The sequence below is a fragment of the Neofelis nebulosa genome, chromosome 9 (genome assembly GCF_028018385.1).
Source record: "Neofelis nebulosa isolate mNeoNeb1 chromosome 9, mNeoNeb1.pri, whole genome shotgun sequence".
In the NCBI taxonomy this organism is placed as follows: domain Eukaryota; kingdom Metazoa; phylum Chordata; class Mammalia; order Carnivora; family Felidae; genus Neofelis; species Neofelis nebulosa.
The window spans coordinates 20,641,931-20,659,238 of NC_080790.1; the positions used below are offsets into that span (position 1 = coordinate 20,641,931).

Genomic DNA, 17,308 nt, shown 5'->3' on the forward strand with positions numbered 1-17,308 from the left:
AAGTAGAAAAAACAAATCAAAGCTAGTATATTTAACTAACTGCAATTTAAATAAAAACTTGAAAGAAAAAAATAATAAAACAGAAAAACTAAGTGGCACCTGGGTGGCTCAGTTGGTTAAGTGTCCAACTCTTGACTTCATATCAAGTCTCACGGTTCGTGGGATTGACCCACAACTGGGTTCTGGCACTGTCAGCAAGGAGCTTGGGATTCTCTCTCCCCTCTCGCTCTCTGCCCCTCTCTCTTGCTCACATGCATGTTCATGCACGTGCACGCACTCTCTTTCTCTCGTTCAAAAACAAACTTTATTAAAAAGAGAAATAAAAAAATTTTTTTAAAAGCTAGTATATTAACTCAGATCTTACATGGACAAAAGGATGAGACCAACAGCAAATGGACTATAAACAAAAATTTCGTTCCTCTTGGTATGTGGCTACAAACATTTGAAACAGTCAGCAGGGTTGCTATTCTCTGATCCAGAATACCACATTTCTTAATCCTCCTAGTAAATTACTTTATGGGGCGCGCTGGTTGCTCAATCAGTTCAGCGTCGGGCTTCGGCTCAGGTCATGATCTTGTTTCGCAGGTTGGAACACTGCATCAGGCTCTCTGTTGTCAGCACAGAACCCTCTTCTGATCCTCTGTCCCCCTCTTTCTGCCCCTCCCTGCTTGTACTCTCTCTCAAAAGTAACATTAAAAAACATTACTTTAGGGGCACCTGGGTGGCTCAGTCGGTTAGGCGGCCGACTTCAGCTCAGGTCATGATCTCGCGGTCCGTGAGCTCGAGCCCCGCGTCGGGCTCTGTGCTGACAGCTCAGAGCCTGGAGCCTGTTTCAGATTCTGTGTCTCCCTCTCTCTGACCCTCCCTGTTCATGCTCTGTCTCTGCCTGTCTCAAAAATAAATAAAAACGTTAAAGAAAAATAAAAAAAAAAAAAACAACATTACTTTATGCACACCAATACCTTGTAAATAATGGAGACTAGCACTAAATATTAAGTCTGATCCCTACTTCTTTCCCGTACTTTCTTTCCACAAATCCCCTTTTCCACCCAAACTTTACTTCATCATATGGCTTCCTGAAAACACTGTACACATGCTGCTACTTTCTTGCCTTTATATATGTTTTTTTTTTCATAATATATCCTGTATTCCTCAGAGATTATACCCCCAATGGAAGGAAGTATATTAAAATATTATTCTAGGGGTGCCTGGGTGGCTCAGCAGGTTAAGCATCCCGACTCTTGGTTTCAGCTTAAGTCATGATCTCATGGTTTGTGACTCTGAGCCCCTGGTTGGGCTCTGCACTTACAGCTGCAGAGCCTGCTTGGGATTCTCTCTCTTCCTCATGACCCTCTCCTGCTCATGCTCTCTCTCTCTCTGTCTCAAAATAGACATTAAAAAAATTATCCTATAGCTTACACAAGCCGTAGTAACCCAGGTAAAGTTAACTATTCCCTTCTCTAATGCTGCCATAACATGACACATATAAACACTTGTTACTTATTAAACTCATTTGCTAATTGCTTCTTTTTCTATCCTTCTAGCTATGGATAGGGCCCACACCTTATTCAAATTGGTTTCCTAAATACCTGGCAAATAATACATATGTACTGGAGAATGAATGAGTGTGGCAAGCATTTTAAATAGAGATAATTCTTTCGTTTTATAAATCAACTAATGGCCTAAAGAATACTTCCCAAGTATATCCTGACCTATTGGTACTCCAATGTGGACTGCTCAACAGCTTAAAAGCACTCGTATTTAGAGAACATATTCAGTATCTGATTAGAAACAAAAATGTTTGCTTTCTTATAAACACATAGATACAATATTAACAAATTCTGATAAAAAGATCAGCAGTTACTTACTATTTGATTTTTAAAACCCAGCAAACTAGTAGAGAAATGAGTTTTTCAGCTTAAGATTGTTTTCAGAAAAATATTTAAAATAAATTTCAGAACTTGAGGCTCATTAAAGCCAGTTTTACATAGTTTACTCAAGTAGTTTCAGATTGTTGGATAACTGGTACTACCCACTGAGTACGTGTTCAGAAAGTACTACTTTTCAGATATATTACATCATTGAGAATTTTCCATTTCAATGGATGATTATACTGAACAAGATCAAAAGGATACAGACTATCCATGCTAGATGCCTCTGAATTAGAGGCCTTAGCAAATAGACCCTGACTATTTTCTTTTTTCCTGAAGATATTTGATGGGTCCCTCTGAAGTATCAGAAATACTATCAGAGAGGTGCCTGGGTGGCTCAGTCATTAATCATCCGACTTCAGCTCAGGTCATGATCTCATGGTTCATGGGTTCGAGCCCCGTGTCAGGCTCCGTGCTGACAGCTCAGAGCCTGGAGCCTGCTTCGGATTCTGCATTTCCTTCTCTCTTTGCCCCTCTCCCACTTATGCTCTGTCTCTGTCTCTCCAAAATAAATAAATGGCAAAAAAAAAATTTTTTTTAAGAAATACTATCAGAAATAATGAAGCAATAACATTACAATTGAAGCTTAGCTTCCTACAATTGAAGGATTAACAGCTGAAAGACTGATAACAACTGAAGTATCCAAACTTTTAATTTTCATCAACAGTAATCCTTCTCTTAAGGGAGAGTTCTTTTTTCACAATAGTTTTCTTTTGAGTAGTTTCATTTCTAGAAGTTAACAGACTTTTAGTTTTTTATGTACCCTCTTCCTACTCCAAGTGCAGTCTCCTTCAAACTTGGCAGGGTGTGGCTACGATTAATATTTGAACAATCCCCTAATCAAAGATGGAGAGGATACCTGGGTACCCTATCTATCCAAGTCCTAACAGTGGAGCCATAATATATGACAGAGCTAAAACCTCTGACTCAGCCACCAACCACACCAGAGAAGAAAGAGAACATCTCTCTCAAAGCTCTCTCTCTCCACATAAGTTAACTTTGCCCAAAGGAGTTTTTCTCCACAGTGTACTAATTTTTAAAGGAAACATTTCTATAAATAATCATCCTCATTTAGTAAACTTACATGTATAAATGATGTTATAGGGCAGGCAGGTCTTTGGTATTTTAAATAACTCCAAACATAGTATTTGTCAAATTTCTGATTTAAAATACCTCTGCATAAGTGATAAAATTAACATTAGATCATGCCCCTGGAAAGAATTTGTAATTCCTTGTAAGTCAAAAGGTATATCTTACATAATTAATTTTTCTTTTAAGACATTTTAAAAGCAGGCCAAAATTTAACAAAACTTTTTTCTATCAGAAGATAAAAATAATACTTCTATCTTTGCTTCATGCTGCAATATTTGTATTTTATTTGGGGGAAAAGACAGAGACTTCACTTAGCTATGATCCTATAAAAAAAAAAAGCAACAAAAAAAGTTGACTCTAATCATTTTTTTCTAGATTTACTCCGCCTTACCTTGGCATGGAATCCCATAAAGCTCTTCTCTGAACATGGTTTCCTGTCTGACAATTAGGAACCAAAGCTATGAACTTCTAAGTTCTTCCACTTTACATGGAAATCAATAAACTAGTTTTAATATTGGACTGAATTTCAAAGTTCTGTTCTCTGCCTATTTGGCTGAAAGGTATACCTATTATCAAGAAAGGTTCTATCGATTTTCAACTAGAAGTACCAGTTCTGCTGTCAGAGCTCTTTATTTTTGTACATAAAAGGAAGTGGGTTTTGATACTATCTCAATGTTCTTCCTGTCTTACAATGCATTTGAAATAAAATGATGTCAGATTGAGAGTAACAGCCCTAAATAAGAAAACGGAATAGGCACAATTACTTTGCTTTCCCTTTATTAATAACTGTAACTGATTTAAAACTGCTCTGCTACATGTTGCTACTAGCACTGCTAACTACAAGTTTTCCACTTTCATTTGCACTGGACTACAAAAACATTCCCAGATTACATAATATACACCTAAAAATTTACCTATCTAAGCCATACGCCATATGTATGACCCATGAACGAGAGAAGCACTTTCTATGAGAAATGAAATCATTCTTCGTTACTGGTAGCTCAGCAAAGAGTAAACATGAATTCCACATGACATCATGCGCCCCTCTTATCTTTATCTTCCAAACACCATTTAGCCCATTCTCCTCTTAGTTTACTGAACTTCCTATAATGAGAAAAGAGCTTTACAGAACATGTCATCTTAACGTAAACTGAGGATAAATACTCAATAATGTGATAATTTCTAGAAAAGCAATGAATACAAAGGCAGTTCAATAACAATTTATTTAGATCACAATTCTGAATTTACTACTACTTCCCTGTTAAATATCTTCTATTATTATGCCAAGTATAGCACAAGGTTATGCTATTTTAGATCTATTAACCTATTAACAACGGGATTCTATTGCTATTTCTTTAACGTTTATTTATTTTTGAGACAGAGAGAGACAGAGCATGAATGGGGGAGGGTCAGAGAGAGGGAGACATAGAATCTGAAACAGGCCCCAGGCTCTGAGCTGTCAGCACAGAACCCGACTCGGGGCTCGAACTCACAGACCGGGAAATCATGACCTGAGCCGAAGTCGTTCGCTCAACCGACTGAGCCACCCAGGCGCCCCTCCTCTTAATTTCTTAGAGACAGGCTTTACCAAACGTGTAACAGCCCCTATTCACAACAGCTACTGCTGCATATGTGGCTATTGAAAAGGAGACACCTCCAAGACCATGATTTTGTTCCCAAATTCACTAGTCTGACCAACTTTGTTATTGATTTCTGTTTCCAGCCACATCTAGAAATTATGAATCTTGCTAACTGCTTCTCTTGCTTAATGACTTGGCTTGGTTCCTAATCTTAGAACAACAATTTCCAAACTTAAAAGTTTAAACTGGGGACAAGCAGGAGATATAGACCCCTTACCACTTTTGGCTACACCCTCCCAAAAAAAGATCCTTAGTGGAATCTAAGGAATGTAAAGCCCTGGACCACACCTCCTTTCACTACTGACAGGGTGTGTGTATACACACACACACACACACACAAGAATAATTACCACAGGTACTAGCTTTATTTGACTTTATACCATTTGTTCCTAGTATCTGAGGTCTAGGTTGCTCTCTTAAGTGGTTGTGATCTTAAAGCTAAAATCCTGATTACAAAATGTGCCCAAATTGCATGTGTGGTAGCTTTACCAGAGGACACAAATGATGCCACCAATCATCTCAGTTCTCTCCAGGAGTAGCACCTGCATGAATGCAGTGATGGTAATGAATCAGACTGCTTTTCTCATACAGTTCCACATCAATAGTTCCAAAGGCACCTAAAATTAATGAATCCAGGATTCCTACATATATAACTCTCGTTTCTAGATCCAAAGAGAGTTGACCTATAACACAAACCTAAGAGGATATCCAAGCTAGGGACACTCTCGGACGTCTATTTTGTTCTGGAATATCAGTCCTTGTAAAGAAACCACCATGATTTGGCTTAAAATCTGCCCTGCATGTACAGCTGAATTTATGAATACTGAGGCGAAAACAATTTGCCCTCTTTAAGAAGACTCTGACAAGAAGCTACAGATAATCGGCAAGAATAGATAATAAAATGCATCCTTAAGTGGAAAATCCATCTCAGGTAAGTTGTAGCAACAAAGACACTATTCCCTAAAAAAAGTTTTTTGGATAAGCTATGAAGCAGACACCAAGCAGGAAAGAGCAAAGACCATCAGACTAAATTTAGGCTTTGCTAGCAGAAATGAAAAGCATTCTTTTCCTAGTAAGCATATAGCTGTTAGAGCAAAAAATGCTCAAATTTTAGAAGAGAAGATTAAAGAGACAAGAAAAAAAATTAGAACAGTCTTTAAAAAAAAAAAAGAAGGCTATGGCTGACCAAGAACTGAAAATAAATCCAGATAAAACCTAGAGCTATATACGGAAACCAATTTGACAATAAATTTCATATATTGAAAAAAATAAAAATAAAAATAAATAAATAAACCTAGAGCTATGTTGTCCAACCGATAGCCACTAGCCACATGTGGCTATTTAAGTTAAAAAAGAATAAAAATTCAGTTCCCAAACTGCCATATTTGAAGGGCTCAATAGACACGTGTAGCTAATGGCTATGTTGGGTTGGACCTCCATAGACACAGGGAATTTCCATCACTGCAAGAAATTCAACTGGACGGTACCGATCTAAAGGGAAAGGGAAAGCGACGGACTGTCCTATGGTCTGAAAAAAGAGGAGCTAACAAGGGCATTTGTCCTATAGCATTCAGTACTTTATTGAGAGATCAGGTGGATTTACCTTTCCTTTTCCACCTGCTCTTTTTTCCCTCCTTGTTGCTGCCACCATCACTGCTGCTGCTGCTGTTCTCAGAACTCTGGGAATCTGACTGACCATCACTGCTTTCTTCTGAACCTTCTGATAGCTCTTTCACCCCATCCGGCACATCTTTCTGAAAATGTAGGCATCCAATTAGGATTAATCATTACCATTTCAGCAAATAGGAATTAAATTTCTGATATGCATTGTTTGCAACTTAACTGTGCTGATTAATTTTTAGTATTATAGGATTCAGTAGCAGAACCAGCAATATTTTCTGAATTCCTGTCATCTCTCTTCTTTGGGTCAATTTAGCTAATGTTTCCATCTACATCCAAAGATAAAAATTATACATGACAATCATATGCAAGCACAATACAGAGGCTCAAATTAGACAAAAACTGGAAATATATTAAGTCCAAGTAAATGAGGAAATGTTCAGAATAAAACAAGTATATAAAAAAAATTTTGTAAAAGGTAGATATATTCATCATCCATACACACACACACACACACACACACACACACACACATTATTTGCATGTATGTACCATTATGTATTATGAATTCAGTTGAGTCTGGTTAGGAACAGATACTGTATTATTTGAATCTGATTCCTACATATTGGTTAATAAGTAGCAAGAGTCAAATATAAAAGAAATTAAAATTTTTTTTTGTATTTTTAAATAATCTTAAAACATGGGGCTCGAACTTACAACCCCAAGATCAAGAATCACGTGCTCTACCAGAATGCCCTACCAACTGAGCCAGCCAGGCACCGCAAAAGGAATAATTTTTTTAAACACTTGGGTGCCTGGGTGGCTCAGTCGGTTGAGCGTCTGACTTTGGCTCAGGTCATGATCTCACAGCTCGTGAGTTCAAGCCCCGCATCGGGTTCTGTGCTGACAGCTCAGAGCCTGGAGCCTGCTTCTGCTTCTATATCTCCCTCTCTCTCTGCCCCTATCCCACTCACATTCTGTCTCTGTCTCTGTCAAAAATAAATAAACATTAAAAAAAAAATTAAAAAAAAAAAACTCATAAGAATCTTTGGTTTCTACGTTGGATAGTGAGATTGCTAATCAGAAAGGATAACCTGTGTCAGCACAGTATATGAGAAATATAACAGTATATGCTGCAAGATCAAGAACTTGGAAATAAAAACTTTCTGGGTTTGAATTCTGGCTTTATCTTCTAATTATGCAGCTTTGGCCAAAGTCTTAACCTCATATGCTTCAGTTTACCTGTCTATACCATGGGGATAATAGTACCTACCTTAAAAGATTATTCAGAAATTAAATGAGTTAAATGTAAAATGCTTAGAATAGTGCCTGGCATATAATAAGAGCTTAATAAATATTAACTACTATATATGTATATAATATATAAAAATATACACACATAAATATACATATTAATGTTATTTCTAAGGTATGAAACTATGGATTGTTCTTTTTTTCCTCTCAATTTTTTTTTTATTTTCCCACATAATTAATTTTTATAATCAGATAAAAAATAATTCCGACATGTAACCCTCCTACCTACAACTGGCACTCAGAACATTACAGCCAAGATAATAACTTCTGATCTAGTAAGGAACTGATACTTCCCACTTATGTTTATATCCTAGTGCCATTTCTAAGTCATTTCTTATGTTATATACTTTCTTAAAATACACACCCTATATTTTTGTATTCTTTCCTTCAAAATGCAGGACTTTTACAGTTAGTTGCCAGCCAGACCTCCTGACCCGTAGGTTCAACAAGTATTTTAAGTACAAACATAATGCTTCTTAAACTTAAACTTGTGACACTTTCAGGATCAACTGGTCAACTGTGCACGCCCCAAATCTCAGAATCATTTCACCTCATCATTACCAACTCCATATAGTATACATTTTATTTCTGTAATGTCCCTCGCCTCTATCTCTTTTACCACTCTCATGGTTCAGGTCAATTATCTCTTGCAAACAATCCCTGCTTTATCCTTAAATCGATCCTACTTGAATTATCTTCCTAACAGATTTGATCATGCTATTTTCCTGAAAAACCTCTGCCATCTCCTCAGCTATCTCTCTTTTTTTCTCTCTCAAACTGCTAAGTCAGGTCTTCAAAAGCCTCCGAAGTTGGATCTTTACCTCATGTTAACCCCACCCCCAATTCGTTACCACACTAGCCCACACACAGATTATGGTAACCAGTCTAATTTACTCTATTTTCAAATCCATTCTGAATCTTTCTATCTGTGCCTTTACTTAAGCTATTTCCTTATCCTTGGAAGGCCCCCCTCCCATTACTTATTTGTAAAAGTTTATCCCAAATCTTACAAGTTAAAAAAAAAAAAGCTTTCTAGATCCTTCTTTTCAAAATTAATCTTTATTTCTCTACATGATCATGAGGCCTTATAGTATAGTAGTTTATATCACAGTACATTTTGTCAGTATGCAATTGCTTTAATAACTATGTGAGAGTCGAGAGATCAGCGTCCAGTTTCTTCTTTATGACCTCCACAGTGCTCAGCATAGAGTAGGCATTTAATTAATGTTATTAACAATATGGAAGGTCTAGAACAACTAAGACTTAAAAGAAACACAAAAAGCTCCCTGTGGGAGTAGAGTCCCTAATCACAGAAGTTTTAACAAAGTGTATAAAAAGGAGGTTTTATAGGTAAATTAGAACTTTCTAGTTAGTGGGCTACACAAAACCACTGAACATAGTGATGACTACAGCTCAAAGCTAAAAAGAGGGGACAGAGTCCCACGTACACATTGATAACAGTCAGTGCATGCCAAGCATTAATTCTCCTCCTGCTGATAATTTCTTCTGGCATACAACCCCTTTCCTGAATTCGTCTGGCAGAGGGCTTACCCTCAAACTCACATCAAAAGTAATCTGGGGCATCAGCCCGGAGTCTACTCTAAATCCTCTGTCCCCCTCTCTCTCTGCTCCTCCTTTGCTCATACTTTCTCAAAAGTAAGTAAACATTAAAAAAAAACAGAGAGAGTGATCATGAACTTGTGTACAGCCAATCGGAAGCCTCAGTACATTCATTATTCAAGTATAGACACATGGGCCAAACCAAACCAATTAAACCAAATCAAAACTAACTGGAGGGCTCCCACTTCAGACTCAAGGCTCTTTTCTCTCCAGACTTACAGCCTGCAGATTTGGGGTGGACAGTGAAGTCATGTACAAGAGGAGAGAGCCTGCCTGAGAATGAAGTCAAAAGAAGGACAGAGACCAATCCCCAATGACATCATTTGAGCTCCTGGATCCAGGCTGAGTTTCCTCAGAATTTATAGTTCTATAGTAAACTCTCTGTTTTAATCAAACTCCTTTAAATTGGTTTTCCTGTTTGTCACTGAAGGGACCTCAGTGCCAGAATCAGAAATCAGCAAGACTATTAGGATAAAAAAGAACAAAGACTCAGTCAGGAATCCAGTCAGATCTGGGTCCATATTCCGGTGTTTATCCTACCTGGCCAACACTAAGCAAGAACTTTGGCTTTTTCTCCATTACAAAAGGAGAACTGCGGCTCTGAATTTAATGGAGAATAAAGTCACAAAGTAATATAAAGCATCCAGGCTACAAGAATAAAATCACAAAGTAATATAAAGCATCAAGGTGGTAGCTCCAAGGTAACACTCATTATTCAAATGTTGTAAGGTCCCTTAAAAAGTCACTGGAAGTCATTTTCAGTTCATCCTTTCAAGATAGCATTATAATAAAGAATAAAAAATAAAATTACTTTTCTGGTCTACCTACAGATGGTTATAGATTAGTAAAAAAACTGTGCAGGATACAGAGTTGAACATATTACCTCTTCCCGATTTTAGTTTTTAAGTGACGTCCTAACAAAAATATTTACCTTCAAAGTATATACGCCCATTCTACCTGGAACCTTATAGAAGATGCCCTCTTCACCTCGGGAGTTTGTGTGCAACATTGCATTCAGGCATGCAAGAGGGGAAGTCCCACTGCAAAGGAAAAATAAAAAAAAGAACAAGAGGAACACAATGATTAGTTTCTGTCTCTGAGTATCCTACATGACACTGACTTAAGATAAAACTAACTGATCAACATCATTTCACATAAACACATTTTATAAACTATAATATCAACCTACAGAAAGGATGCCATGGAGAAATGGATGTAAAATTTATCCCCGTGTATCTAAAGAAAAATTAATTCTTTAATTTTCTTCATCCTGATGCAGTAGCTAACATGCAAGAGAACATGTACCTTACAGGAGTTATTACAAATATATTTTACAAATACTGTAATTCACTTACAATTTTGTCAATTTATACCTCCATAAAGCTAAAATTAAAAAAGAAAGAAAGAAAGAAAGAAAGAAAGAAAGAAAGAAAGAAAGAAAGAAAGAAAGAAAGAAAGAAAGAAAAAAGGGAGCACCTGGGTGGCTCAGTTGGTTAAGGTCCAACTTTGGCTCAGATCATGATCTCACGGTTCGTGAGTTCGAGCCCTGCGTCAGGCTGTGTTGACAATTCAGAGCCTAGAGCCTGCTTCGGATTCTGTGTCTCCTTCTCTCTCTGCCCCCTCCCCGCTCACACTCTGTCTGTCTGTCTCTCTCTCTCAAGAATAAATAAAACATTTTAAAAAAATAAATAAAAATTAAAAAAGGAAAAAAAAAAAAAGGTTCTCCTTCATTTAGCAGAAGTTTTCACAAGCTTTACATGTCCAGAAGTAAAACGGGGGGGGGGGGGGGGAAGAACACAAATACAGATTCAAACAAACAATATTAATAAAAAACCATATATATATCTCTATCTCCATGCACACTGATGCAACAGACTGAATCTGAGGTGTGAAAGAACACATTTATATAGTCTCATATTTATTTTTTACATTTTTATTGATATAACTGACATATATTACTCATATTAGTTTCAAGTGTACAACACAGTGATGCCATATATATATATATATATATATATATATATATATATATATAATGCAATAGTCTCTTGTACTTAGATCTATTACAAGATCACTTAAAGAGGTAAAGTAGGCTTTAGAACATTTATCTTCTTTGTAGCACCTTGGTTAAATGTTTACTAATTTCAATATACATTCACCAAACCTCTAGAGCTTTAGGTATATAACAGATTATCTGTAAAAAATATAAATATAATACTTTCCTTTCTGTTACCACATTTCATTTTCCTATCTTTTTGTACTTATCTAACAAATAGCAATATAATAGATGTGTGACATCCTTAATTTAAAAAGGTTTTTTTCCTCCTAATACCTGAGCTGTTCTCTCTCTTAATTCTCTGTTGGTACCACTCAAAAACCCAAATAAGCCTAATAGAAGAAGCTGCTAGGTATCTTGGATATACCTAAAGAGTTGTCTATGGGGGAGAGCAGGACCATGGGTCCACTGTCTTCTGGTAGTTATGAAAGTGTTGAGGGTCAAAAACTGTTAAGAAGATGGAGGGCAACCAAGAAAATTAAAAAAAAAATTTTTTTTTTTCCTGAAGAAAGTGTTGAGACTCTCCAGGTTGATTTTCATAGTTATGTTTACATAATTTGGAACTTCCATCTTAAAAACACACATACTGCAGGGCAACTGGGTGACTCAGTTGGTTAAATATACAACTCTTATCTCAGAGTCGTGAGTACAAAGTTCCACGTTGGAGCCTACTTAAACACACACACACACACACACACACACACACACACACACACACACACACACAATTCAATTCTAGTCAGAATTCCAAAGTTTATATCACATAAATATATAAGAAATTTCTGGGCGGGGCACCTGGGCGGGTGGCTCGGTCAGTCAGGCGACCATGATTTTGGCTCAGGTCATGATCTCATGATCTTAGGCCCCAAGTCAAGCTCTATTGACAGCCTAGAATCTGCTTGGAATTCTCTCTCTCCCTCTCTTTCTAACCCTCCCCTACTTGTGCTCGTGCTCTCTCTCACTCTCTCAAAAAAATAAATAAACTTAAAAAAAAAATCTCTGGGCAAAAAATGATGGGAGACTTAAAAAGATATTAAAATGTACTGTATGCTATTATTATTGAAGTAATATGTTTCTAAGACAAAATAAATAGGCAAATGAACACTCTAGACTGTTGTTAAAACAAAACAAAATACAGAAACAGCTAATAAATGTAAAAAGTGAGATTTTTGTTAACTGTACAATTCTGTACCTATCTGTATGATCTGTGTAGTAGGAAGGAGACAGGCTCATGACATGGTCACCTGTGGTTTGACTACCTAGCATCTATCTATTCCCTCTTCTAAGACAATACCTAAAATTTCCCATGAAACATTATTCCTCTCCCACTCTCACACATGTGGTTGAGACAGATTCAACCCCCTGTGCATCACAGGTGTAAATTCAAACTGTTAAACCATGATTCCTGGTTGAAAAAGCCAATCAGTTGAAAAAGCACCCCCATTCCCCACCCCCACAGTAACAGATTCAGGAACAGACACATGACTTAATCAGGGGCAACAATCCTAGGAGCTATTTACTTGGGCATTTAAGAAAAGAAACTCCCTCTCTTCCCCTTAGCAGTAAGATGAAGTAATACCTAAACCTTTCAATCATGTGACCATGAGGAAAGTATCTGGATTTGCGGTAAACAACACATAGGACAGACAAAGGAAGGGTTGGATAAGGATTATAGGGAAAAATACAACACCCAAAAAGGCACTGAATTGACGAAAGAAAAAAAAGGAAAACAGCAATAATTTTAGCAATGTTACTTTTGCGGTTCTATCAAGCCTTGCCTTAAGCCGATCCTACCTTTGGAACTGCTGAGATTTTAAGTCAAAAGCAACCAAAAGAAGTGTAAATAAAATAGTTTATGTTAAGTAGTGCTGGCATAGCATGTTATTCATCTGGGGAAACTAATTTTCACAGTATATGCACAACATTCCAAATGGATTAAAGGCCAAACTGTAAAAAAAATAGGAGATTATTAAAAGGAAAATAGTGTATCACTGCAAGATAGATAAACCTTTCTAAATAAGAGAGAAAAACCTAAAAACCACAAAAGAGAAACAATGATTAAATAAAAATAAACATCTCTATGTAGCAAAAAAAAATAAGATCAACCAAACTGTAGACAGTATATGAAGCTGAAAGGAGTAACTGTGAAACAAATGGCAGACAAAATAATGAACAGTAGTACAAGAGCTGCTTTTAGGAAAACACAAACAACCAATTTAAAAAAGTGGATAAAGAGGGAGCCTGGGTGGTGCCATCAGTTAAGCATCCAACTCTCGATCTCGGCTCAGGTTGTGATCTCACAGTTTGTAGGTTCGAGCCCCACATTGGGCTCTGCGCTGATGGTGCAGAGCCTGCTTGGGATTCTCTCTTTCTCTCTGCCCCTCCCCAGCTTGTGCTCTCTCTTTCTCTCTCAAAATAAATAAATAACTTAAAAAAAAATTTTTTTAAGTGGATAAAAGATATGAATAAGTGATCATAAAACATGTATGTAAATGGCCTATAGAACACTTAAAAGGAAGCCCAAACTTCTTAGTGATCAAAGGGGAAAAAATTAAATCAAGATACCGCTAATTAGACTGGAAATCAAATGAATCCACATCTTAGTTAACAGTACTGTGCTAACATCAATTTCCTGGTTTTGATGTTGCACTGGAGGAAGCTGGGTGAGGTATACATGGGATTACTTTCCCAGTTTCCTGGGAGTCTATAATTACTTTAAAATAAAAAACAAAAAATCAAATGAATTGATAAAATCCATTGCTGATAAGGTTATGGGCAAATGAGTACTCTTAAAAGACTGTTGGCAGAGCTAAAAATTACCACCTTTCCCATCCCTTCTCAGTTCTATCTTAGGGAAGTAACATGGAAATTTCCATTGAAATGAAAAAAAAATTAGGGCCCACTGATCCAATAATCCCACTTGTATCCATCCTATAAAAATAAGGCCACAAGGACTTACGGCCATATATAGGAGGATTATATCCAGCATTGTTAAAAGTGTCAAAGCACTGAAAATGGCTTAAAGTTCATTAATAAGGAAATGGTTGGCCATGTATTAGTACAGTAACCAACAAGACATCAATCAGTAACAACTACATTAATAGGGCGTCTGGTTGGCTCAGTCAGTAGAAATTGCGTTCTTGATCTCTAGACTGTGAGTTTGAGTCCCATGTTGGGTGTAGAGATCACTTTAAAAAAATAAAATTTAAAAAAAAAATAAAGTACTTTAAGTCAGAGAAAGAAACAAATAATGTGATCTAGGATCTAGGACCTAGAATCCAAAACACAAAAACAGAAACAAAACAACCCAAACCAAAAAAACTCCTTAAAGGAAAACCCAAGAAATGAAAGTAAATGATACACATCTGGTGAAAAGATGTGGTAAAAGTCTTAAAAACACCATCATAATATTTTCCTTGCAAATCTGGGTATAATTTTCCTTTAAAGGAGATAGGGAAGTTCTGAATAACCCACAAGATATACAGAATACTATACTAATTAAAACAAAAACTTAGATTTGGTTTCAGGAAAATACAAAAAGTCAGAAAATCCTGGCAGAGTTTATTTTTAAGAATAATGAAGCAATGGCAGAGAAGTATAAAAGGCTACACTTCCCATGATGGTAGTAATAGATCTTCAAGGAAAATAACTCCATAATTATATAATTAAATACAAGAACTGAATAATTCAAAGAAATAGGTTCCATGTGAATGGGCGATAAAACCCTGGTACTCAGAAGATCAATACCAACGTAAAGTGAAGTTTAAGTACAGTATGAGGTAAGTCCTGACACCTGAAGCAAGAACGCCTCAAGAGATTACATAATTCATGAGACAATGCAGCTTCTAATTTTTCTTACCCATGCTCAAGAAAGTAGAGTTGGGGAGGAGGGAAAGGAACACATGCTATAATTTTGTGCTGAATCTACCTCATGTAAAGGAATACAGTAAGATGTTTCATACACAAGTCCCCAAAATAGAAGTAACTTCAGTTATACTGCCAACGGCCTTATTTAGTTCTCTTTGCAGGAAGAGTTGTAACTCAGCAGTATTGAGTAGGGCTGAAAAGACCTGAGGTTTGTAATTACACTGCTTAGGTGAAACATTACATATAGAAACTAATGAAAGGAGGCATCACCATGTGGCAAAAAAAAGCCAGACATATATTCACACTCATCTGAATACAGATCTGAGAGTGGCCACAGGCAAGTCACTTTAAATGCCCTTAATCTTCATTGTCTCCTCTGTAAAATGGGGGTAATACCACCTACTCTGTAATTTGACTGCACAGATTATAGGTAATATATATAAAGTGTATGTCAGAGAAGAGATTCACTAACTGTGGTAATGACCCTAACGGCTTGCTCCTCCACTCCAGTCTCATAGTATTCCAGTGTTCCCTATCTCAAGAGACAGTAAATTTACCTTCACCCCCATCAATTCTCCACTCTGAAGCCAGGGTAAAAGTTTTAAAAACAAATATGATCATGCCACCTCGCCTAGCTTTAAAATTCATCCACGATATCACAATGTCTTAGAGTCAAGTCCAGAATTATTTTTGTTAATATATCTTTTTTGAAAGAATGCAAGTGGGAGAGGGGCAGAAAGAGGGGGACAGAGGATCCCAAACAGGCACTGCACTGACAGGCTGACCGCAGCAGGCCCAACGTGGGACCTGAACTCACAAACTGCGAGATCATGACCTGAGCCAAAGTCGGATGCGCAACAGACTGAGCCACCCAGGTGTCTCCCAAGTCCAGAATTATTAATACAATCTGGCCATGATCATTTTCCCACACCCTCTGCTCCAGCCTACTCAAGCACAACACAAATCTAATTGTGAGAAAACATTAGACATAACCAAATTGAGGGACAGACTACAAAACAGGTGGCCTGAGTTCTTTAAAAATGCCAACGTCGTGAAAAGACAAAAATTAAAGAACAGCTCCACAGTTAAAGGACTATAAAGATACATGAAAAAAATGCAAATGTGTGATATCCTGAATTAGGGTATCAGTGGAAGAATTACCAAATCCGAATATATTGCGTTCGTTAGCTTGTAATATTATATCAAAGTTAGTGTCCTGATTTTGAGAGTTACATTGTGGTTATGTAAAGGAATGTACTTTCCTTTAGAAAACACACCCTGAAGTGTTTAAATGTGAATAGGGCATTAAGTCTACAATTTAATCTGACATTTCAGAAATACAAATTAGATAGATACAATGATAAAGTATAAAATGTTAGCATTTGGGAAATTTTGGTAAAAGTTAAAATTCTTCCTACCACTTTTGCAAATTTTCTTAAAGTCTGAAATTAATGTGTCAAATAAATAAAATAAAAAGCTAAAAACATGCACTGTGTATGAGAAAAGCTATGGAAACAATATGGACCAAAACAAAAGTATCAAGTACTTATAAAAGCTACAATATGATTAATCTCAAAAACCACATACGATTCCATTTATATGAAACATCTAGACATGATCTACAGACAAAAAGTAGATTAATGCCTGGCAATGAGAACTTCTATTAACTGTATACGTGTATGAGGGATCTTGCCGGGGAGATGGAAATGTTCTAAAACTGCATTATGCTGATGGTTGCCGAACCCAGTAAATTTACTAAAAATCATTGAGCTGTACACTTAAAATGGATGAAGTTTATGTTACATACACCATACCTCAATAAAGTTGTTTTGTTTTTGCTTTTAAGTAGGCTTCCCACCCAGCACGAGCCCAGTGCAGGGCTTGAACTCATGACAAGAGTCAGATGCTTAACCAACTGAGCCACCTAGGTGCCTTCAGTCAAGTTGTTTTAATCTGGTTTCTCATTCATTCAACATTTACAAAGCAGCTATTCTGTAACCACAAGGTAGTAAGTGCTGGTGACATAAAAAAGGAAGCAGAAGTTTCCATAAGTACACATTCTTACATTTTCATGTAATAACTAACTAACTAACTAACTAACTAACTAACTAACTAACTAACTAACTAACAGAACTGGCACTGAGCAGAGCCAGATAATATGAGGTCTT

The 17,308-nt window shown here is 36.7% G+C and overlaps 1 protein-coding gene across 3 annotated transcripts in view; it reads right to left on the minus strand.

The window, feature by feature from the left end:
- Nucleotides 1–17,308, minus strand: part of ASXL2 (ASXL transcriptional regulator 2) — a 135,898-nt gene that overhangs the window by 47,961 nt on the left and 70,629 nt on the right. Inside the window, exons 3-4 of one of the 3 annotated variants that reach the window (XM_058682748.1) lie at nucleotides 10,149–10,257; nucleotides 6,267–6,417 (exon numbers count right to left, since the gene is read on the minus strand). In XM_058682748.1, coding sequence (XP_058538731.1) covers nucleotides 6,267–6,417; nucleotides 10,149–10,257 — 260 coding nt within the window. Of the gene's footprint in view, nucleotides 1–3,414; nucleotides 4,404–6,266; nucleotides 6,418–10,148; nucleotides 10,379–17,308 lie in introns of those variants that run through there. The other 2 variants (XM_058682750.1, XM_058682749.1) reach the window with 2 other exon arrangements.